The 25,836-nt window shown below is 37.7% G+C and overlaps 1 protein-coding gene across 5 annotated transcripts in view; it reads right to left on the reverse strand.

Annotated features, from left to right (window-relative positions):
• The window catches only part of BTRC (beta-transducin repeat containing E3 ubiquitin protein ligase), a 123,148-nt gene that overhangs the window by 94,743 nt on the left and 2,569 nt on the right, over positions 1-25,836 (reverse strand). For 2 of the 5 annotated variants that reach the window (XM_027647898.1, XM_027647901.1), the window contains exons 2-3: positions 11,681-11,749; positions 506-613 (exon numbers count right to left, since the gene is read on the reverse strand). The exons of 1 other annotated variant lie outside the window; for it this stretch is intronic. In XM_027647898.1, the coding sequence (XP_027503699.1) occupies positions 506-613; positions 11,681-11,749 (177 nt within the window). The remainder of the gene's footprint in view (positions 1-505; positions 614-11,680; positions 11,750-25,836) is intronic. 2 more of the 5 variants (XM_027647900.1, XM_027647899.1) reach the window with 2 other exon arrangements.

Raw genomic sequence — 25,836 nt, forward strand, 5'->3', positions numbered from 1 at the left:
TTGATGGACAGCTTACTTGTACAATAATTTTCTGTAGTCAAAATGTCCAGACTACTGCTAACAAAGACAAAGTAAACAATTGCTGGCATCAATTATCACAATAGCAATGAACCCACCCCCTCAGTCTCCTCTAAGTGGCACACAAAACATTTAGATAGGAAGGGAATCACTGCATGAATAGCCAGATTGGAGACTGTGTGATGGATACTGTTTGCCAGATATAATTAAGTGGTATTTTTTTGACACAATTGAAAGCCAATGGAAAAGATGATGGTATCAAGCCAATTTAGATAAAATAATTAAATTACATCAAGGTAAATGGAAATGCCCCAGCACTGAGCTGCCCTGAATCTACACAAGAGGGATTTAAATACCAAAGATGTGAATGACACAGGAGAGGCACTGAGTATGAACCAGAATAAATGGAGGTAAAGCAAGCAAGTAAAGAAGGAGATGCACACGTACACAGATGGAGAGAAAAGGAGCGGGGAAAGACAGAAAGTACCTGGAAAGCTGGGAGTGCGCCAGTCCCTGGGTTATACAGGCATCGCAGCGAGGGCATGCTGTCCGCCAGGCTGGAGCAGCCCAGCCACAGAGATCTGGGCATAGAGCACTGCAGAGAAAGGACAACTATGAGATGGGACTGTATGAGACAGGATGGCACAGATTACAGGAACTTTTAAGGCTTAGCCAAATGGCATCAACACAACTGCACCTGGCCTTAAAGACTGAGACCTCTTAAAGAGAACACAAACTGCTGATGCATCTTTTCCTTGAGAGAAGCTTTACAGATGTCATAGTAGCAAGAAAAAAGCACAACAGATCAAGAACCTAATTTTTGATCAATTTTCTACACTAACGTGTCGAGTTTTTCCAGTAATAAAAAGTTTCTTTCCAATTAATTGGACCTTTTCTCCATGCACAGCAACACGCCAGGCACAACAAAAGGCAAGAAATTTTGTAAGGAAAGTAGAAAAGGAAACAACAACTTTAGGTGTAATACTTGCAGGGAAAGAAAAGGTTTAGGGTTTGTCTCTAAAGGGGACAAAAAAGTAAAACCTGCGATCCAAAGTGAACAGGAAGTTGGTGACACTTCACAGGAGTTTCATGTTTCTGCGTGCCTTGTTGTTTGTTAAATAAAATACAATTGTTACAATAAATTGATTCAGTTCCTACAAACACAAGTACAAAAAAGGAGCTGAAGCAGCCAATCAAGAAAAATACTAGCCAGGTTGATAGTTAAAGCCATTACCCCTTGAAATAGAGAGCTGCTTATTCATTTTACACCACTACTATTAAATTTAGGGATGCATTATGATAGCAATTGCTTTTACCAGCCACAGAGTTTTTGATGCCATAAGCACTACTGCATTTGTCTAATTACTGGCAAGGCAGGAAAAAACAAGTGTATTTTAAATTGGCAGACAGCCATGAAAACTGAAGGATGTGATAGATTAGCTGCTAGAGATTTTACACCCTCATACACTTCTTTTTTGCAATCCTCTCCCCTCCACCCCTTTTTTTTTTTTTGAAACGGGGGGATGGGAGGAAATCTGAGCAGAAAGGGCAGCTGGAATGGGTATGAAATGACAGCTGCCTCCTGAGCCACCATTTCTTGCTGCTCTTAAGAGGGCTAGACAACCTTGCACAATCTTGCACTAAACAAGTATGTAAGAGCAACATAACCCATCTTTGAATGAGCAGAAAGGTTATCACCAACATCCATAATCTGGTCCTGTGCAGACAGACACAGCGAGATTAACCTTGTCTGTCACCACATTCTTTGCTGTACTTTGTTGCAATTTACACTGCTGTTCTAGAAATAGTATTAAAAGCCTGCTGGGGAACATAACCTACAGAAATGTGCTTATTAGAAGTTTATGATACCTTAAAATAAATTCCTCACCTCATTTTCATTGAAAAAAAACCCCAAAAAACAACTCTACACTTTACAAAGATACCGAAACTCAAATTTTTGAGTACTTCATAGTATTACATATCAAATGAATTTGAACATAATGTCCCTCCTGAAGCCAAAAAAAATTACAGCCATAGTATTATAACAAGCTACAAAAATGAGCCATACTTCCTTGTCTGACGTCTTAACTTCCCAAACACTCCCCCACAAAAAAACCCTTCGAAATTCCAGCAATCTTTTCTTTGCAATGTAATGTGTATCACTGCAGCTTGAAAGCTGTTATGATAATCTTTTTTTAAAATATTTACATATGAAATGGACATCTATGGTTAAGCATTTCACCATTTTAATAATACATTTACTCAAATCAAACTTGTTTATTACTCTCCAAGAACATCACAGTAACAAGGGAGATTCATTACATGGGGCCTCTGATGATGCAGCGCAAATTCACTAGGAAAGCATCAGCTGCTTGCCATTACCCATCCTAGGATTCATAACATAATGGGGTGGGATTTTTGTTGTTTGTGCTTTTTTGTATGTTTGTTTTTTTGCATACAGACTTATCTAAGACTTGCAGAAATCCTTTATTCCATATTCTCAAGCTTTCCCATCCCTTGAGCCGGCTCAAGTTTTCATGCTGTGACAACAAACTCAAAGAACTGATTACCATTAAAACTGATTGACAAAAAAAAAGGAGTTACTTTAAATATTTGTACTGACTGAAGCATGGAAAGGTACAGAGGCAGGAAAAACGAGGAGCACGCTGTCAGCAGAAAGGTAGGTTTATGTTGACTCAAAGTTTATGTGAGATGATGGCTCGTCAGTCACTACAAGCTGCAGGTAGGGCACTCCATTGTGCCAGGGCACTTACAAAGCAATGAAATGTCTTCCTCTAAAAGTGCCACAATAACAAAGGAAAACACTGAAGGGCTATTCTGCAGAGCTCTCTGTACCTATAGAGGATATCATTACTCACCCGTGCATTCCTGACACTTAGTATTGTTCTAAAATTAGGAAGTATGAAGTAAAAAATTACCAACACCTTAGATGACTTCTGAAGCTGCTCCAGTATATAACAAAATTTAAAAGAGTGATGCAGTTCTGTTACCTATCTTAAAAAAATGAGTGTGAAGTTGCACATAGTGTGGAAGAAAATGTCCTTCCTGAACTTGCCTTTTACCTATTGAAGGAAGCAGAGACTCTAAATTACTGTTGGTGACTGAAAAAGGTTTATTCACAAGCCTGAACAAAAGGCCCCAGGTGCCTTCAATAGAAACAGCTTGTGTGTAAATCAGATGAGTGACCCAACAGAACAACTTCATTTAGAGACTGATCTCTGAAAAATCTCAACAGCCTCTATCCCCATCCACTGAGCAAGCCACGTGTCAAACACTCACTTTTGTAGTGTCAGCTCCACAAACAAGGGACTGGCTCAGTGTTCATGACTTGAAAGCTGACTGACAAAATCTTCTCCTGAACTCAAGTCAATCTACATCGACTCTTCAAAACAAAGATACAGAGGCACAGAGCTTGGACTATAGCCAAATGGGAATGCTGATATTGCTTGCTAAGTACTGGGCCAGGATGCAGTAGCCTCTCTACTTTCCTAACTCCCAGTTGCATTAATACTTCAGATGTCTGCACAACTTTCAGACCCAGAGACACAAAGCTTTTTATTTAGAAAAGCTAAGCATCTTTAATACACATTGAGTGGCATAAAATAGGGAATTATTTGACCAAAAAAACAATTTCTTTTTCCAATTGATTTTAAAGTCCCATTCCCTGAACTCTGAAACGTATTTTCCCACAAAATAAATACAGGGAGTACACTTTCAAGCAAGACTAGCATCCTCCTTCTGACAGAGGCTGGTACCAGCTGCTCCACTGGTGATTAAAATGGGCTTTCCTTATTTTGAATTAAAATAGGCTAGAAGTATTGACAGCCACTGGCTGAGCTGAGTGGGCAGTAACCATGAGCTGAAGGGAAGACTTATTTTAACCTATTCAATTATTCTTGTAACTATATTGCAGGAACATTCTTTTACTACATCAGATGTTCTGCCTCTAATAGCCTACCCTCTCTTCCAATTATCTGATGTTCTAAAGACAAATCTCAACATACACTCAATGGCTAAAGTTTTGCCAGCGCTAAAAATTGGTTATTTACTTTATTTGCTATTGCATTACAAGATTATATATTACCATTTCAGACTGGGGTTTTTTTATCAAATTTGTTCTCTTCTAGTCCTTCAGCAAATACAATATACTAGGGGTAACTAACACAGTTTTAGTAAATTGTGTTACAGGTCAGAAATATATCACCTTGTCCTGTAAAACTAAGTGGTTCTACATGGGGAAAAAACAAAAGTTCTTGGCCTACTACAATTCACAATTATAGTGCACAGGTGGGAAAACAAACTTACTGTACTGAGCTCACTGTAAAACAAGAATGACCAAAAGAAAATCAAACAACAGTTTAAAGATATTTTCATTATAATCACTTCAGAGAAATTAATGAGATGATAGTACAAGAATGACTGTCTTTGTGGTGCATTTTAACATAATAAAGTATAATAACATACTATCCCTGTCTGAACCCTTCACTCAACTTTATGACAACCTGTGCACCTAAAACACCTTTGATTTCAAGGCAATCTACTATATTTTTTCACATCTTCACAAGTTAGATATAAAGCCAAAAGGAAACCAATTTTTTTCCCCAAGGGCTAGTATTTGGCCTACTGTATAAAGTACTAATTTCAGCCACTAACCACATCTATTTCAATCCTTTCCTAGTTCAGAATTATTTCCCTTCTTGTACTGTGTCCAGTGCCTTATGCAGCTGAACTCCAAAGATAAACCAATAACAATTTCTACTTCTTTTGGGAGATGGGAATTTAGATCCTGTTCACTCAATATTTTCATTAAGGAGCAGAAAGAGAACGTGACATGCTGACAAGAGCTGAAGAGTTTAAAAACTGAGACAAATGGGACTTTTTCTGCTTGGTCCAGCTTATCATAAGCCAGGGAACTGGATAAAGCTGTACAAAGAAAAACAGCAACACAAGTTCTAACTATTACAAAAACAAGGACAAGAGGCGAAAAGAGGTGCTAAAAATTCTACCACGCAAACTGGAGCAGATAAAACATAAGGGATGCTCTGAAGAGTATTAAAACTATATAAACCAGACCTGAGCTTGATACAAGGAGACAGGTCTTTTCCCATCTCTTTTTTTTCATCACTTTAGAAAGTGAATATGGGATGGCTGGCAAATACAATTCTCCCTGAAAGTCTCTTTCACACAACTGTTTTGTGCATGCTCTGTAAAATCTAATTCGCAGGAAGCGTGACTCAGGAATTTTGATCCTTTATCAAACATGCTCAGATCTTACTGGGATTCCTCATATTCAGAATTGCTTTTACCATAGACCACAAAAAACAGGAGAACAAACCCCAATACCTTTCAATCTCACTTAGTTCCTCTTATACTTTTTTTGGCCACATACTTTACTAAGCCAATGCCAAAAATATAACAAACATCACTTTCACATTGTGTCCAGTGTCACTACTCCTGTCACCACAGAATGCAATACATTGCACAAAATGTATCAGATAAAGCAGCTGCTATTTACATTACAAATGTTGGTCTCATGAAACTTAACAATTCCAGAAAACTACTTCTGGCTAAAAAGTGATTTTAGTTAATTTCTTTGGTCCACTTCTCACCCTTTTAACCTTTCATATATATATATAAATATGAAAAGGTATCTCTTATTTTTCCCTCTTCTGTTCTGAGAGGCATTGTCTAATTAAATATATATGGCACAAGTATAAAAAAAATAAATTCCCATTGCATCTTATATACTTTCACAATTAAAAAACCTGCCATACATATTTCATTTTTTAGCTTTGGTAGCTCTTGATCAAACAGGAGTCTTATCAAACAGGAGAAAAAAAAGCATACAATACAACTTAAAAAAACCCTTCAAAATGGAATGAGAATATTCTTTTATTATTTATTTTAGTAGTTTTTGTGGGGTTTCATTTTTTTCTTTCCCCCCCATCCCAAAACTGGATACAAGGCATACTAAATACGTAATTACATGAGAGAGCCACACAGCTTTCAAAGGAGCCATTCAAGTGAATTGTGTAAATAATATGCCTTTACAAAGCCTAACATATGAATATAGATTTATCAGTTATGGAGCAGTTATATACCTGAGAGACAAGAATACCCATTTAAAAAAAAAATCCTGCCCAATTATGAACTTACCAAAGAGACCAGCATGGCTCAGAGCAAATTAATACTTTTATAACTTTTGGAGAAAGTTTTTTGCTTGCTTTCATTTGAAAATAAGGAAAACATTAAAAGCTGTATGTCTTAATTAAACCAAAAAACAATAGTCAAAACCCATACAGTTAAAATTTACATCTCCTTGCACCCCAGACAACTTTCCCACACTTAAAACCAAGTAATTCTGACCTTGGCAGTTTTTCTTGAAAGGAAGAAAATTAATTTATAACAATAAAGAGGCAACTGCAGTAATCCTTAGTGTGTGATCATGAGAAGGATCTCCCGCAGTTCAACCAGCCCACAAACTCTCAGCTCTTCTAGCTGCACATACTGGACCAGAATTGTGAAGAGCGGGATGTGGTTGCTGTCATAATCAGTGCTTTGCACAATTTCTCAGCTTCTATTATATTCAGACATCCTGGTCACATTTCCACAGGCATGTATGGAGATGATTAAAAGTGGTTTGTGCTTTTGTTTGCCATAATAAAAGTAATTGAGCTACCTTATTAAAGACTCTTGGAGCATTTTTCACAAACTGCAAATCAAGCAACCCAACACCTCGCTTTGGGAAAGCCAAGCATATGTTTCTGGGACAGCTGTAGGATGTGACTTCAAAACAAATCAGAGGCTGGAATATGCTACTAGGATTCAATTACAACACTTCCTAAATTCCAAATGTAGGAAATACTGGACTTCTTACCCTGGTACAGATCACTGACTTCAGTGCAGTGGTTTTCCCCTTCACCCTCAGGGTGTTACTACATTCTGCCAGCTTTGCTGTGCACACAGAGCTCCAAGTGCTGCAAAGGGTTCCTTTTCCTTCAGCCTCCCACTTTGCATGTAATTGCTCAGTAAATTTTCCTTAACATACGTATTACGCAAACTCTTCTCTAATCCTCTGGTGAATCCCTAGCCAACAGTAACTTTTTACGAGAGATTCCAGTTCACTGACTACTCTTAAATATCAAAGATAAGACATATGGAAAAAGGCTTACATATTCAGATTATCCAAATAATTACTTACCTGAATGGGATCCGGGAGGATCACATCACAGCTTTTAGGTAAATGTTTGTGAAGGAATATTTTCCCCAAAGAATGATTACTGGAGTTCAACCTCTGTGGTTCCAAGTCAAGAGAAATTACATGCCCCAGAAAGGGGCCAACTTCCAGCATCTATAAGATGTACAAGATCCTCAATTGCCAAGTGCTTGAGGGAACTTGTGTAGATCATATCTGAACTTGACAATACTAATGTTTTCATAATTGTAGCTCTTTAATGCACAGAGTTGATAAACCTAAACCAGTGCAGCTGCAGAGCTTTAAGATTCAGGTGCCATATTCTTCTTTAAACAGTACAACACGCAGAGACTTGTGTGTGCTTCTTTAAGCAACACCAAAGATGGTGTTTGGCAAGCCCTTAAAAAAGCAAGCCCTACACAAACTTACTAAGAGCAATCTCACCAAGGTCTAAAGCATGAAACTACTTGAAGGCTTTAAGTGGAGATCTTACAAGACCAACCACACTAAGCTCCTTGGTAAGCAAGAAAACATAGCTGCCATTAAGCTCCACCATGTTTGATGGACATGATATAGTTAGAGTTGATGATCTTAGAGGTCTTTTCCAACCTTTATGATTCTATGTCCAAAGCCTGATCAATTCCAACCAATTTCAAATCTTATTATGCCATAAGAGATAAATCTAATTCTTTGATGTAGGCATTCCACATGAGTTTGGGCAGAGTAACATGGGATCCTAACAAGTATGTTGAAACCCCTTCACCTGGGGACACTTCTAAAACTCCAGTCTTGATTTTCATGACACCAACTGCAGAGAACAAACCTACACTGATAGAGGGATGAAATGGAGGTTTCATTAGATTTTTCCCTCATCTCCAGTTTTATTTAATTCCATAAAATCTCTCAGAATTATTGTTATGCACCTACCACACAAAAGTGTCTCAAGGATAACTGATATGTCCGCAGAGCACTTTGAGCACGTAAAGTACTATATGAGTGCCAAGTATTAATACGTGAACTGCAGAAAGAAATCTTATTTCTACTTTCCACCCAAGGAGTTAGTATCTAAATTTTAAAAAGCATATGGGTCCACTGAAAATAGAATATATGTTTTAGAAGTTAAGGAGGAGATGCTAGATGACGAAATTACAAAACCAAAATATTTCCAGAATCATTGCATTTTTCTCTCACGAAAGTGCAATTTTAGTGGAAGAATCCCATTTTCACCACAGTCCTGGTTTTTACACTCTCTTTTCCAGCTGACTTGACTGAAATGCAGACCATTAATATCTGAAGTGCCTTGTTTTGATTATACTGGCCTTTGCTGGTACCCATCTAGTTAAGGTATCACCAAGAATTTCCAGCATAAAACACATCTACAGGTTTATAACTTGGCTTTAAAAATTCTACTACAAAAGACAGTGGGAGGCAGAAAGGCTCAGATGAGTGCATTATATTACATATCCTATGTGATGCATACTTGCTCACAATGCTATGAAAAGGGGAGGGATTAGCTTTAGCATGTTTCACAAGCCACATAAATGATACTTTTACTTCCCAGTTTACATAATCAAAATAATGTTTAGTAAGTGTTTCAGCTAATTAGCTTAACTCGCCCAATTTCACAGTTTAGTTTAATTTATAGGAGGTGTCCACATGATACAGGAATTGGAATGTCACATCTATTGATCGTATTTACACACAAACGTTTTCCCCCTTCCTCCCTCAGAAGTCAATTGTGGCTCGTCTCCAAAGGGTCAGCATCTAGGTGATGGGATGTCACAGACTGCTGGCAGCACAAAGGCTTACATGAAGATCAAGGCTGAATAAACCAAATGTAGGCGTTTGCTGTTTTGTAAAAGATGAACTTAAAGAAAACAGCTGGAGTAAAGAGAACATTGCAGGTTACTTAAAATGCTAGTCTTAAAGCAACATGAACTTCTGGCCATTGGTATTGTATTTCCTCAAGCCCACATAAGAACACGATACAGCTCTCCACTGCAGCACAGCAACGTTAAATATAAAACCTGCCATTAAAGGGCAGAGGGTAATGGCATCAGTGTGGGCGACCCATGCTCAGGTAGTGTTCAACTATTATCTCCAGTTTAAGTAGGCTGAAAATACGCAAAATCCAGCCAGCACTGTTTTTAGATAAAATTGTCAGTTTTATGGATATTTATAGTATGTGTCCAGTCTTGCAGAACTCCATCTTCCTCCGCTTCATCTGTAATATAAACTGCTTTTAGTCCGCATTAATACAATGTGTTACTGGGATACTTCTCACATTCTGTGTAAGTCAGGCAGCAGATCAATACTCAGCCATGCTGAGGGGAAAAAAAAAAATCATTAAGTTAGGATCCTGTTAAAAACACAACCACCAGGAGAATAAACCTGATGCACAGACCCCATTCTATCTGGATGCATATGCAGATTACTGCTTTTACATACATCAAAAGTGGCTTTCTTTTCAATACATAGTTTTAAAGAAGCCTACAGGTAGTACCTTTGATTGATATCCTATACCAAATCAGTCTCTCACCTCAAAAAAAATTTTACTTCTCTGCTTCTCATGAAAGCTCTTTCTTTTCATCAAGTTCCCACCCTTTGTATCAACCCCCTTACCCTTATACTTCCTGTGGTGAAATCACAGCACTGAAACTGGAATAGCAAAGCTATTTCCATGACAGCATCTGCTGATTGACACAGGCACAGGTTTATAACTTTTACTTGTATCAAGGAAGAGTAAGGAGGTTTAAGATAGACTTTAGAACAAATAACAATAAACTAAAAATCAAAAGGAAAGCACACTTACAAAAAATATTTTTTTTAAAGTGCAAGTTGTTCTATTATTTGAGGTTGCCTGATGTGAAAGCCTCCTGTGAAACTTTACTGAGCATTTTTCAATATTTTTCAGAGCCAAAAAAGCACATATTCCACCTGTATCAGAGCACTGGTAATATAATGCTGGTCTGTTTGCCTCAGAAGTAAAAGAAAAACAGAACAGCCACACAATCCTCTTCCTATTGTTCTCCCAACTCACCACATAAGAAAGAGAAACTGATGCCATGCCCCATAGGTCAACAAACTTGAGCTCTGTGAGGCAATAATTGCAGAGTTGAGATTCCTCTGAGACACCTTGCCTCCAGCTCAGCAAAGCTTAAATCAAGAAAACATAAGCTTCAGTGTCCCAGCAGACCTTCACTAGTGAGGACTTGGAAAGAGAGAGAAATGGCCTCTCAGAATGACGCTCCAAAGCATGTTTCACCTTTGCAGCACATCACTCATTCAAAGAGATAGTTTGCAAATGCAATATAGGGCTCAATGCCCATCTTCTTATAGGTGTTCAAGCTCTGCTCAGTTTCACAGAAGTCAGTAGAAGTTAACAGCAGTAAGCAACTTGCACAAGCAAGTTACTCCTTACTACTGCTTGTAAGGTACCGACACAAGAGTGGAGAGGATCAACACCTTCCTGTTAGCACCTGCAGTGAAACTCTAATGGTTTAAGGGGTTTTGCTGCCAAAGTTTTTATTCTCTCACATTCTGCTCAAGTGACTTGGCTCTTTGTTTCTGATGGGCTCACAGTACCATAGATCCCTTCGCCACCATGTTTCGTCATTTCACAACTGCAGTTGCCGTGACAACGGGATGCAGTTTATCTGTGCTGTTTTCATAATTCCAGTTTTTGTTGCCATAACAACACAATCATTCTGGCTTTCTACAAAAACAGCAACTTTAAGCCATGTATTCTCAAGGACACAGGATTCATCATATACATAATCTTCATGAGAGAAGAGATCTGTACACGCCATTTATAAATTAAGCTGTTTTTTCTGAAGGGGGATTTTTCACTCACAAAAGTGAAAAGCTGACAGCAATTGCTAGAGGCAGACTGCTGAGACATCTAAAGCCTGGCCTTTAATAATAGCCAGAGTAATATAGCACTAGGCCACTTCCGAGTGGGGACTCCCCACAGTGTCAGACTGTGTCAAACTGCACAATTGTTATGTGATGTGAGTAAGTGTCCATACTTGATTCACCCAGGCAGATCTGAATTAGATGTTAGATGTAATTCTCTTGAGTTTTAACCCAGTGGCCTCCCCATTATTACCAGCACCACCACCATGCAGCTTTGTATTTGAAGGCCCATTTTAATTCTGTAATTCGAGCTGTTGTTGCAGATTTGTTTTCAGACGCTGACCCTCTTCGCTTTCAGGTGACTGCATTTTGAACTTTTATTTACAGGAAGTGCACATTCATCAGACTGGTGAGAAAATGTTATACAAACACAGCATGCATAAACACAAAACAGTGATGGCTATGAGGGGTATCAGCTAACATGGCACTGTAACTTCATTACACCCTCATTTATGTACTTCACTAATGAGACAAGCACAGGTGTCCAACACGGTCCCTCACATGAGATGAATAACAATAATACAGTCCAACCTGCTTTAGCCATGCTTGGTATCCAGAAGATATAAGTTGGAATCCATCTTTTGGCATGTGTATTCGGGGCTAGGAGAGAATAGACATAAAGAGAGACCTCCTTTTACACTGGGACCTAGCTAACCTAAGTCTAAATTCTGGAGCACTTTAAACAATGCAGATTTTTTTTTAAGCCACATATGAAGGTTTAGTACCCAGATTAGTTCTTGTTTACTCTTCTGATATCAGCTGCTTTAAGAACACTTTTTTAATACAGTCACAATAATTTTTATGATTTCCACCATTTTATATTTCAATTCAGTATATATAGGTATTTCTTTAAAATTTCCACACAAATGCACCTGGATAAGCACAGCCTCTGTGGTGGGTGGCAGTAGAAAAGACTAATGGTCATTAATGCTTTTGACACTAAATAAAGCAAACGTTGTCAAAACAGCAGTAATCAAGCTATGAGTGTTTTCACAGTCACCATCCTCAACACAGTCAGACCAGACACTGGACAACAGGAAGAGATTATGGAAAATCCCTGAAGAGGTGCAGCCTTAATATTGGGGTAACAGGAAACTATACTCACACACAGCCATAAATTATGCCTCAAACTGACACACAAATATAATCTCCTTCCCATTTATTGTTTTCATGCTTTATTGAGTTGGGGAAAAGGCAAGACATCCAATTGCTCTGAATGAACACATAGCTTACAGCTAAGAAAAAGTATGCACCAAAAAATGAAACACTGCCTGGTATGACATTCATTTGTAGTTTGAAGACATTCTCACATTCAAGTGGATTCAACTGTTCCTATTCCCCCAAAAAAAGAGAAGCTTAGATATTAAAATCAAAATCACATCTAAGCAACATGACCAGACAGGACATCCACAGACACCAAATCCAGAGATCTTTCTTACTCCTGGAAACTACTTCACAATCCCTTTCTTAATTCACAATACTTCCCCTCCAAACCAGTAGATGTGGGCCCCTACAACTCCTCCCAGAAGGCTGGAAGGAGCTTTCTCAGTTTCAGAATGGCTGTATTCAAGGTGAGTTTACCTTTGTTCACTCTTGAGTCAACACAATATTAAGTTTGTACAAACTGTGTCCACCTTGGTACTCTAAAAAATACAACTGGTTGGAGAGAAAAAACATGTCACCGCTGAATGACGAACCTTCCCACCTATGGTGGACAGGTAATCGAGCCTTGGAATTTGAAATTAAAATAAGAACTTGAACAGACTAAAACCTTGCCTCTAAAGAGAAGTACATGTACATGATTTTACAATATACTTCGAACATTAGTTATTTTTGCTTCTCTACAGTTTGAATTTAAATCCTCCTAAATCTTTTAAAGTAGCAGTAAGATTATGCCCTGGTGAACTAGCCAGTGATCTCAGTTAAACATGAATTTTAATAATCACCATTGTGCTGATAAATTAAAGTCAAGCATATCTCGTTACTGCATTCACCTACTGAGTTTGGACTTGCAATGCTTAGCACATGAACAAACTATGTTTTAGGGGACTTCTCACACAGCTAGAAGCATCATCCTCCAAGACCTAATCCTTACTTCAGCACTAACTTCATGGGTGGTTAGTCTCTTTACTACTGTAAAATGAGGACAACATTCATTTAACCCACCTCACAGCTCTGCTGAGAGGAACTGTTGACATTTCTACCTGCTTTGAAAATGGAAGAAACTACATAAAGTACTACTTATCTAGCAAGGACACTACAGAAACCCACAATTTACTTCTGGCTCAAGTGCTTCAGTTGCTTTTTCAAAGTAGCACAGCACAGTATATATCTACCAAGAAAAAAGAAAAAAGCCTTCATAGACAAGCAGAAGTAACAATCTTTTGAAATCACAGTGTCAGGAGTAGAGACCTGAACACCCGTCTCGAATGTGCCCAAGTTCCCACAACAAATTGTGAAAAATGACTTAATTTCTTCTTGTTTCTGTCACCTAACCTACAAATTAAAGGATAACTGTCAAGCTTTCTCTTCAGACCAGCAGGCTGCTTAACATTTGTTAGCCCATCATTCCAGAGTAGTCTGAATAACTGATTTAAGACAGTGATTTAAACCATTAATTTGAAGCCCCTGGTCCTGCAAGTGTATTAACAGATCTGTTGCCATCAACAGGATTACTCTCATGCAGAAGTATTTCTAATATCAAAGATAACACTGTATTTCTATTTAAATAAACAACTTTTTTGTGACTTGAAAGTAAGGTTGCTTAAGTACTAGTAATAAAAGCCATCAGGACTTCCGGCAGATTAGCAGCTACTGTAAACTCAATTTATTTGTATTTAACTTGTCAGCACTGAAAAAAATAGGAGAAACTAAGACCCATCACTCATCTCTCAACACCATATTTACAAAATCCTCTCAGTGAGGTATGTCTCCTCTATGTTTGATAAACCTGCCCTCATCTAAGAAGAAATTAGACTAAAGAGAAGAGAAGGAAATTTTACCAGTATGAGGTATGTCACTACCCACATACTGCTGCTTATGCCATTTAAGTGGGATATTTGCACAAGTGAGCCCCCGTTCATGTCAAAACAAGCATGGATAGAAAAGTATAATTTAATTAAAACCTCACAGATTGACCATTGGGTAAACTTCTACAACCAATTTCCTAAATTCTGAATATCTGTAGTTCTCTAAGGCACACTGTGAGTGACCCCTAGGAATGCATTCTTCAGCAGAGAGGCAGTTAAAGTAGTACATCTGGTTAAAATGTTCTGAATTGCAGCATCTGAATGACAGCAGACACACTATAAGAGGAACCCTTATATGCCTGACAATTTAAAAAATAAAATAAAATAGCCCCTCTTCCCCCAGCTTTAAAAAGGTGTGGGACACAGTAAACTGCCTTGTTTGAAAGCTGTATTATTTTATCAATCAACACTAAAATCTTCCTCGAATATGATCCATTCAAGGCCAGTTCTATCAGCAATACAATTAATTGCCTGGCAAGACCTACTCATTTTTGTATTTTCATGAGCACACATCGTTCATGTTCATGGTTCAATATAATTCATAAGCATAGTATTTTCTCATAGCATCCGTTCCAGCACATTCCATGATTAGAAGTCAGGCTGCTAGGGTAATTGTCCTCTTTTTCAATAGCCATGACAATGTTTGCTTTCCTCAAAAAGTAACTCTGAAAGCACTCTAACTGTTAATTTCTATCATGCTATTTTGTGAATATTTCACATTTTGATCTAGGTGAGCAACTAACTTGTAATATAACCCTGTCTACTTCATTTTCCAAGACAATCATGTTTATTATTGAGGACTTGCTTTAAAAAAATGAGCCCTCCATCACCACAGATGGTTTATTCCACAATCATCAGCAACTTATTCACAGTTCCGAAAAGCAATTTTACTCTGGAAGAAGTGTCTACTCTCTCTTTAGTCTTTTTGGTGGCCACAGAACTTGTCATCTCTACATTAGCCATATATTAAAAATATTACATATATTGCAGTTGTCTATAAACCAGTGAGCCAAGAAGAGCTTACTTTGCACATCTTTTTGTCTGCAACTCCTGACTTTTTTTTCCTTTAGTAATCTACTCTTCCATTTTTAATCCATTTGATTTCTGCAGTCCCTAGCAAGGCCAAGAACAACAGAATGATTTTTGAGAACAAGTCAGTAATTTAAAATTCAGTGGTACCCTCTTCACTTCTCTACAAAGGCTGATTTTCAGAGGACATTTAATTACAGGCCTGAGTTCCTATTTTCTAAGCCTAAACACAACCCCTGAAGGCTTACAAGATTTGAGTCACAGCTGGAGCTGTGGTTACTATACAGTTTAAATATCAGCCTCTTTACTGTGCAATTTGTTTCGAAAATCAAATCAGATGCTGTGTCATAAACAAGTACTAATTAAGTACTGAGCGGAAATTGGGCTTTTTTGTGCAAGAAGGGTTCTTAAATATCTGCATCTTCACTTCCATAAGAAAGGATAAATATGTCAAGAATGATAATTATAAAAGGAAACCTAATACGGTACTTCCAATGCTGCTTCTCCATTTCATGTAAGAAGAAATGAGGGGGGAAAAAAGTTGAGACCTGTATGAAATACATATGTACCAAGGATTTTATTAATCTGATCATATAACCCATAATGCTTTCTTTTCCCTCAGAGAGGACATTCACTCTGGGTTTCCATCACATAGGTTTTAAACAGGCAAGCTAAACCCATCTCTCTTCTGTCACTGCAAAGCAACAGTGAAGCTACTTATATTACCATTCCTTTAACTCATGATCTACACACGGTATTTATTTGACAATGATATTGCATTCATTAGATACAACACCTTCTCTGATAAATATCAAGAGAACAACAGGAATAATGCATTTTAATACTCTGAAGGTTGCCTCTGAGTAACAATATTCACGACTCCATTAACTAACAGGCTCTCGGCTACAAAGGCAGAATTAGATCTGTCAGTCACTGACAGGGAAGGGCATGGCCAGTTGCACTGAAGATTGTCCGGTTGAGATGACTTCCACAGCAAAGGAAAGTATCCCCTGTGGCCTAGAACTTGTAATGAGTTTGCATCCATTACAGCAATAAACTGAATTCCTATTACAGAATATACAACTTCATGGTCCAAACAGATCCTATACTCCACTGCCCAAAGCAATACTCAAAATAAGGCACTGTTAGATCTGTGGACTCCAGCTCAACAAAACCAAATACAGGATTTCAAAATCTTTCACTGTTATTAGGAGAAAAAAACATGAGCTCCCTAGTCCTATGACTATGAGTTGCCAATATTTAAGTGTGCCCTTTGTGAGATTTTGTAGAAGGAATGAACGAACACTAAGTCAGCTGACTGTCAGGTCTCACAGTTTGACACAAACTCCTTCAGAAGGACACAGTGCTCTCGAACAGTAGGGTCTGACTGCCTGCAAACTTAATGAGTTCACCGCACGTGGTGAGCACGGCTACTCCAGCTCTTTAATGAATCTGGTTGAGTACATCGACTGAGATCTGCTCAAAACCAACTCCCACCAGAGGATGTCTATTTATATTCCTTGACAGATAAATAGACACAAAGTTTTTTTATATCCTGTAAGAGCAGCAGCAACCAGGAAAACTACTTTTGTAACATGAAACACCTGGATACCTTCTTTAAGGCTCACAAGAATATTAAGCTACAGTATTGAAAACCAAATGGAGACCCATGACAGCAGTCCATTAATCTTTGGACAAAGTAACAGCAAGCTCTCCAAACATGCTTACTCTAGCAGTGTAGAGATTCCCTTCATGTCCATAAGTAAAAACATGCTTGATTTCACAACCATTTGACATTTCAAGTACGAAATTTGAGTCCTGTATCCAATCTCCTTTAAGACTGCAAGATCTGTGGTAAAGAAAAGAGAAGCTCCATTTCTCATGCTACTGTCTGAACTCGTGCCAGGTAAGTATCCAACAAGAACAGTGGCATTCACAGTGCAAGCATTACGTACAAAACAAGCAGCTGGAAGCCCGTCTAGAGATCAATAAAATGAAGCTGCTGCCTTTCAACTATCTTGTCTCTTTTTTTTAAGTCCATAGAAAAGTCATAAAGCTCACCTGGATTCTAATTTTTCACTGAGATTCAGAGTGCCAGGAATAGAAAATTCTGTACTTAAAAAAAAATACAGCCAAGGTAAACAAAATTAAGTCTGAAAAATTACAATCTCCATAATCAGCAAAAGGACCTACAGTGTTAACTTTCACCTTCCCAATCCCCTGCTAAATTTTAGGTAGCAGACAAAAAATTATGCAGAAGAGATGGGTTACAGGTCTGTGCCAACTATCCTGGAAGGAAGTCTGCAGTTCACACATTAAGCAGACAAATTTGTATGAGGAATACCATTTTTTTTTCTAAAGAGAAGGAAACACTTTCAAGAGCAGACTCCAGCACTCAACCACATTTTCTGCTTAGCTACTAAACTCTTGCCTTCTGAGCAGACTCCAGCACTCAAGCCAAACACTTTCCTATTCACCAAAACACTTCCTTTTTGCAGGAACGGACATTCTGTCCCAATACATTTCTCTCACAAAGCACTGTGCTACAGTTACAATGCAGGACCTTTTCACCCATCATAAGTAACTTGGAATTCATAACTAATTGCCTCAAGAACTTACCAAAATATATTAAATTTCCTTTCCTCATCTAAATGCCCTGTACTGAGTTCAGTTCTATGACAGTTTTCAAGTCCTTGGGACTGGCACAGGTTGTAAAATGCTCCTTTCCTTGGCTTAGCCAGAGGAAACTCCTCCTTCAGCCAAGTACCAAAGCCTGCTGTCTTGGAGGACTACGATGAAGTGGGGGCAACAGAAGCAGCTGAAGACACCTAATGGGCAGCCCCTGGTAGCCTCCTCATGCAGAAGACTAGCCAGAATGAGTCTAAAACATTGCAAAAATAACTAACTGGCAAAAAAAGAAAAAAAAAAAAAAACCAAACCCAAAACACAAACAGACAAACAGTTATGTCCTCTCTCCCAAAAAAAGAAAGTCTGCTGAGATTGAGTACTGATAACTATTGCCAAAATGAAACAGTCACCATGGGAGGCTAAGTAAATCTAGTCCCAATTTAGAACAAATGAGAATTAGTGTTAGACTAACCCAATCTTCTTCTTTAAGAAGATCACTGAAGTCCAGACAAATTAGAAGTAGTTAAGCACTTGATAGGTGACATGTAGGAAGTTACCAGTTAAAATGGAGAGGATTACAACTAATACAACAATTGTAAGGAGGATAAGAAACTAAAGAGTAGAGGATCACAGGTTATTTTGAAAAAGGAACCATCAAGCTGTACAGAGATTGATCCTTGTTGAAATTTAATATAAATCTTGAAATTAATGTTAAATATCCTTACTAATGGCTAAAAAACCCCCAAGAATTACTAATGTGCTAATGAAATTAAAAAGATGTCAAACATATAGGACACAGCATCTTGAAGATTTGGGCAACAGAACGAACACTAGATGCACATAAATCAGAATGTTACATTTTTTCCATTATAAATTAGGAACTCAGTAACTGAGAAGAGGGGAAAGAGGTCCTGGGATATGTTACTCATTAGATAATGATGGTTCACCAATACGATGCAGCCACAATGATGGCAAATACTACAAATACAATACTGTAGGATATTGTATAAAGGGAAGCACTCCCAGAAGAGAGATATTAGGATTACTGCTTTTGTACAAGGAATCAATAAAATATTTCCTGGAATGTTCTACATAGTTCTGGTCATTCAAGTTTCAGGGAGACTAACCACATTCCACAGCTGTTTAAAAAGGTCTGCTAAGATGATCAAAAGTTACAGGAAATTTCCTATGACAGAAAGAAAAATAAATTAAAAAATGCTGGTTTAGCCTGATCAGATCCAGCTCAGAAGAATACGATTGCTCTCCACAAACATCTGCAGATCAACACAGGGGAACAAGGAAAGCTGTTTAAGCTCAAGGACAACACTGGCACAAGAACAAATGGAAATTAATTAGCCATGAATGGAGTTAAGCTGGAAAATAAGAACAAGGAATCTAACTTTCAAAGTAGTCAAGTTTGGAATAGCTCTACAATGGCATAGCAAAGACAATTCCACTTAGGAACAACTTGGAGTAGTTTGGAAAAGCTCTAGAGTACACTGTCTGCCAGTATCAGACTTGAACCCATGCAACACCAGACCTGTTCCAATCCCACACAGAGATGTGTCTTCCCACTGATGGGCTCTCTATAGTGTCTGCAGAAAGTCTTATTTTTAGGTGAGTGAGATTATAGATATCCAGAAATACCTTCCTGTCAGCAAAAACCTTGCAGGACATTTATGCTTGCTTATAAACAACAGCTGTAACAAAGTACTAGAGCAACACAATTCACTGGAGTCATACCAGTCAAGAGAAGAAAAAAATTAAAAGGAAAAAAAATACAAAAAGAACTGGGAATAAAGATTTTTTTTTTCCTTTTGAATATATTAGCAACAGAAAACACCTTCACGTTTGAAGGAAGTGTTAACATTGTTTGGACTTCTTCAGAAAACTGTTGAGATGCTTCCAAGACCCATCTTCTAAACAAGATCAATTCACTTCTTGAGACTACACCCACTTCTCATTGTTCTAATTTGCAGGAGGTGAATGATAGCTGGCTGCATTTCTCAATCACGCTGAGAGTTTTGGCATATAAGAAGGAAGGGCATTTAGCAGACCCAATGAACAACCCCCCTGGAGAACCGCCAACCTCTTCTTAACAGACAGAATTCAAGGCCAACTATCCATAAACTAAAAGCAACTCCCACATAAACACTGCTCCATTCTGCATCACTCTCACAATAAATTACAAACGATGTGTGTAGAGAGGGAGAGTGACTACATTGTATGACAGACTTTCATGCTAGACCATTTTTCTCTGAAACAACCAGAGACTGTTCTAGTTGCTGTACGAGCAAGCACAGAAACATTCTGACTTTCTTTTCTAGTCAGAATACAGTCCTGCCTTGATCAGTAGCCAAGCAAAAACTGCCATCACCTTTGTCCACAGTGTTTAATCCATCCTCTTACATTTGGAGGAAAAAGAAACCCCCTCAAATCTGTAAGAATAACTATGACCTAAGCTGGAAATATCATGAGAGACTACTCCTACAAATAGAAAAATCCCATGTAGGCACACAGCCAGCTGACAAAAACCACACCAGAGTTCTGCACTGACTGGTATCATCCAAATTCCCTCTCTACCATCTTCTGCAGATCTGTTTTGCTCCAGGTGCTTCTGAAGAAGATGGGCCCACGTAGACTAAAGTCAGAAGTACACTTATTATTGCTCTGCTAACATACAACTGCACTTAAGAACTTCACTCCTTCATGGTATGTGCCCATAACCTTTCCCTTCTTACCATGGGATGAAGGAAATTAAACCAGCACTAGACTTCTTCCTGCTTCTAGTCCAAACTGGTTACTCCAGTGGATTCTGCCAAGAGGTTGCATGGTTCCTGCTCACAGACTGTAAATACTTCTGTCCTTCCCTCACGAAGACTGGAAAGACCCCTTGCTGAGCTTTCCCATTCTTCCTTATTCTCTCCTTTCTGTTGCTCTCATCAAGATGAATGCACAAGACCCTGTTTCAGCAGTGGGGGGAGGGAAATTAAATCAGATGTTTCTCAATTTTTAATACAGAGGAGGAATAGAAGCAGCTAGAGATTGCAAAATTACGATCAATCATTTGTTTCCAAGAAAAATCACTGAGGAAAAGTGAAATAATTTAAAACTAAAAGTCATCATTGCCACTTCTGAACCCTTCTGCCATCCCAGATAACAAATCTGGCTGTGCACACACGGCTGCAAGTAGGCTGAGCACCCATTGGTTAATGGAACCAAGGAACTTGCACATGAAAGAGAAAAAAAATGAATTTTAATGCAGTTTTTAGAAATACTTGTCACTGTTTCAGCATTGCCATTTAGTGAATGGGACCGATTTCTCTCTCAGTAGGGGATGATATTTTAATGATGTAACAATGTACTTCCCAGAAGAAAGACAAGCCTCATGAGGCAGATTAAAACTAAGAATATTCAGATCCCATTAAAGTCAGACAGTTTCAAGCCATTTTTAAAATTAATTTTGTTTAATGATAAAATGTGTTATCTTAACAGGTGGCTAGCCAATTGTAAAATTAACCAAAACATGGTCAGAAGCACAAGGCTAGCTATTAGAAGAACTGGTTTCTTTGTATTCTGCTTTCTTTTAGCAGTGTACCATAAGACCCTACACAAATTCCTCCAGTCCATGACCCCTGGCAAATTTCTGAGCTTCAGTTTTCTCTTTCTGCAAGCAGCAGTAGTATTTGTCCAAGACCAGAGTTCCTCAGGACCTCAGAAAAAGAGACATTAGAAAGTGCTGTTGTTGAATAAGCAGGAAATATTTAGTGAAATTCCCAGGATGCTTATTGTCAACCATTTCTGTGGTATCAAGAAGTTTTTCTCAGCACTGATCAGCATCTTGTCAATGAAGCAGTTTCATGTTGGACTGCTTATTCATTGTATTCTGAGCACTTTCTCTTTAGCTGCAGCCACTGGACTCTGCTATGCTACAACTCATTTTCAGTTTCCACAGCTGAACACACAGTGGATTCAGCCCTTATGTGCAAAATCACTTAAAATATATAAAGAATATGGCTTGCTGAGCATCTCCTGAATGGTAAGGAGGAAATGAGGAAGACTGAAGAAAATATTCAGTATTTGAAACACTAGTTAAGCTTGCCACTGAGAATAGTTAAATATTACACAAATCTCACCAGCATACGTGGAGTTTGAAATGACACAATGTAAGCAGACAAGGAAGTGAGGCTTATTCCGTCTGCATTGATGAATTTAGTATGAAAATTTTCATACAACAAAATCAAGTTGCTCAGCTTGCTGGTTTTACTGGTCTTACATGTGATCTGATCATTTATACCCTAAATACTGTTGCAGCAACCACTAGGAAAATGAATATGACAAGAATATATGACAATTATGCAGACGAAAAAAGGTCCGTGGAATCCCTTCACTCAAGTCTTAGTGAAAATTCCCAATTTCCAGGTATAGATGATGCTCTTTGTAAAAGAAAATAAATACTTTTCATGAACACGTTTTATGATACAAACAAACTACCAGCACAGTAAAATCCAGAGAAAACAAAATAATGGATGAACACATTCACTTGACAAGCGTGTCCACTCAATATCTGTATGTCAGGAAATACTTTCTGATCCCCACTTCAAATATTTTTAGTGTGAATTTTAAATGAGACCAGACCACGAAGTTTCCTTTGCTATTTAACTTTGTCTGAAGCCATTCTTTCTGCTACCTCTGTAGCTGCTAGCACTAAAAATAAATAATAAAACAATGGAAGTTTATATTTTCATCCCATTTACGGCCCAAATACTCCAAAGATGACCATTTATTTTTTTCTTCATTAGATACCCCTTAGAGGGACAATCTCTGAACACTGTACATTCCTACCTTACACCTAGAGATGACACATAGGTATGGAATAATTTTATTTTCTTCCTCTAAAATCCTCATTACCTTTTTCTGTATCACAAACCACTATAAGATATTGAGAATGTTGAGGCCAACGCACATCTTCTGTCTTCTAAGGATTATTTAGGAAACCCTTTGCCAAACCAAACTTTGTGGTTAGAACAGTCTGCTTTATCTTACTAATGAGAATGATAATTTAGTACCAAATACTCATGAGGAATTACAGCTCTGCTGACTGGCAAATAATTTGCCAAGGCAGATTAGTTTAGCTGCATAAAATAAATATCCACCTGCACATACTAGCACTAATCAGGGCGTGAAATTAAACTTTTTATTCAGTGGGAAATAACTGCTGCAAGGCGGCGATTTAGTCTGAGAAGCAAATATTAAGGTCAGCCTATTCTCTCTGATGTTTATAGTATATATTACAGTGTGGAGAGCATGGTGCAACAAATTTGGCTTTTTAAGTCTATGAAACTAAATACTTCAGTGATGCGATAGCAAATTTGCCATTTGCTTTTCTAATTGCATACATTTAATGGAGCAAAGTGGCTGAAATGAAACATTACCAGAGAAGTGAGGGTGAAGTTCCTGAAGTACCAGAGGCCTGCACCAAGTGCAGAAAAATCTACAGCGCAAAGTTTGGGATAGAAGAAAATAAATCAACATTTTCTTTGCAATACACTAGTCTCAACAAATTTCCAACTAAGAGGGAGCTATTTCAGCTAAGCAAACGTTTAATATTCAAACAGGACTTGCAAGCCCACATTTAGGAGGCAACATTCTTGCTCTCCCAGCTCACAGAATTGTTCTCACTGCTTTCATGACACCCTTGCTTTGGATACTCAGGATTCTCTGCCACAATGTCCACAACATAAATACTTTCTTAGGAAGACCACAAGGTTCTCCAAGAAGACTTTCTTAAAACAAAGCTAACAAATCATAGGTCTTAAAAATCCCAGTCCTACTAACACCATAAATCATTCACTGCCAACAGAATGTCTTTTAAAGTATAAGCCTTTGTCGATCTGTTCCATATATATACACACACAAACAGAAAAAAAATTCCAACTTTATTACCCTTCAGCCTGCAGTAACACTGACTATTCTTCAATGTATTACCTGGCAGTTGTGTGGAAACTCCTACAAACATGAGAGTATAAAAATTAATCAACTTCAGATTTTTCCCTAATTAAAAAAAAAACCTGAACCAAAACAAAACCACACACAAAACCCTTAAAAAACTGGCAATGACCAAAAAAACCCCAAAAACCAATGTATAGTTGTATCTTAAGACAACCAAAAGGTTCTGCTTCTCCTGTGAAACTGGAAAGTCCATCAGCACCTCCTAGAATCACATCCAAAAAGAAAAGGAAAATGGTAATTTAGGGATAAAACAGAAAAAAAGACACTCATGGAGAACGCTAGGATTGACATCTTTCTATTCGCGGGCCAAGAAATTAAATAAATTATTGCAAATTGATTAATTTGTAAAAACTGAGAAAGTGAAACTTCATTAAATATCAACCTTTTGCCTCTCCAACCATCCTATATGGGATCCCAAACTGGTCAGGTACTGTTCCAAGCACTGCTAATTAAATACAACTGAAGTTGTCACTAGTCCATTCAAGAAAACAGATGTCGCTTCATAGAGCTTTGATATTTTTCTTAAATACCTTTCAAAATGAGGAACAAAAAATATGAACTCTTATAAAAAGGGCTTTATTGTATTTTTATAGCATATTACATACCTTGTAACAATCATTCTGTTAAGTGTGAATGTCAGTTTTATTTTCTGTCCCTTTTTTCCTGGCTATTTACAAGCTTTGTAAGAATTGTTCCTTAATTAAGTCTAAACATAGTTTTATATAAATGGATTCCTGGAATTAAAAACGTTCAGACTTAAGAAATGATTGTTACAGAGACTGTAACAGGCCGTAAAAAAGAATGCCACTTTAAACAAAGATTTCTCATTTTAATTAAAAAGATAATCATCAGAACATTCGTATACTTAACAGAACCATTTGAAGCTACTTTGAAAAAATATCTACTATTCTATGCAGGCTTATGTAGTTTACTTTATATGGCATTTAATCAAAGTCTCAGTTGAGCCTATCACACTCATACTTTAAATACTGTATCTACAGTTTCAAACACTTATTCAAACATGAAAGTTACTTATCCAGCACCTCAATTTCTTGTTCTTTTGTAAACAGTTATGACAATGGAAATTCCATTTCTTGAAGGCAATAAAAGCAGGGCTCTGTAAGGCAAGGGGGTTGGGGCGGGGCTTTTGTGTGCATTTTTTTAAGCTAATGGGCATGTTCAGCTTGTGCATCAGTCTCTTACACACTGTACTTTATAAAGAGTCTACTTCTATCTGTAGCATTGTACAAACATGAAAAAGGGCTGAAGTGAACTAAGACAGGTTCCACTCTGGTAAAATCCTTGCTGTAGCTGCAGAAAACTGGACTATATAATTTAAAAGATCATATTTTTAATCTATGAACCGTCTTTCATTTAAAAAAACAAACAAACAAACAAACAAACAACCTGATGACATGTAGAACACATGATAGAAAACACTCATTCACCAGCAAAAAGTCTTCCCTGGTGAGCAGCTGCTTTGTATTGCATAGTGTTAATACACAGCAATTTTGTACGAGAAATAAATTAGGCCTTATTAAAATGGAGAGTAAGGAAACAAAGTTAAATAAATGATTTAAACTTTAAACTGTTAGATTATACGTATTGTAACTGACCATGGATAACTAGCAATCTGGTAGCAGCTATTAGTTAAATGTAATACTGCTTCATTGGCAAGTAATCAAGCCAGTATCAGCCACTGAGAAGGCAGCTGCCTTCTACTCCTATCAAAATGTTGCACAGACATAAGCATACAGCCAAACAACAGAGTACAATCTGCCTTTCAAAGCATTAAATATAGATGCCTTAAAGCAAAATAGTTTCATTCATAATATTAGCACTGGATGAAGTTTCCACATGACATTTTTCTATTAGAGTTGGACATTAAAATGAAAAACAAACCACCAGGTCCATCTTGCCTGATACCTTGTGACTCAAGAGAGCTGCTCAAAGTCAATGTCAAAAACTAGGTACTGACATATTTAAGTG

The sequence above is a fragment of the Corapipo altera genome, unplaced genomic scaffold, assembly GCF_003945725.1.
Source record: "Corapipo altera isolate COAL_440 unplaced genomic scaffold, ASM394572v1 56, whole genome shotgun sequence".
Lineage (NCBI taxonomy): Eukaryota > Metazoa > Chordata > Aves > Passeriformes > Pipridae > Corapipo > Corapipo altera.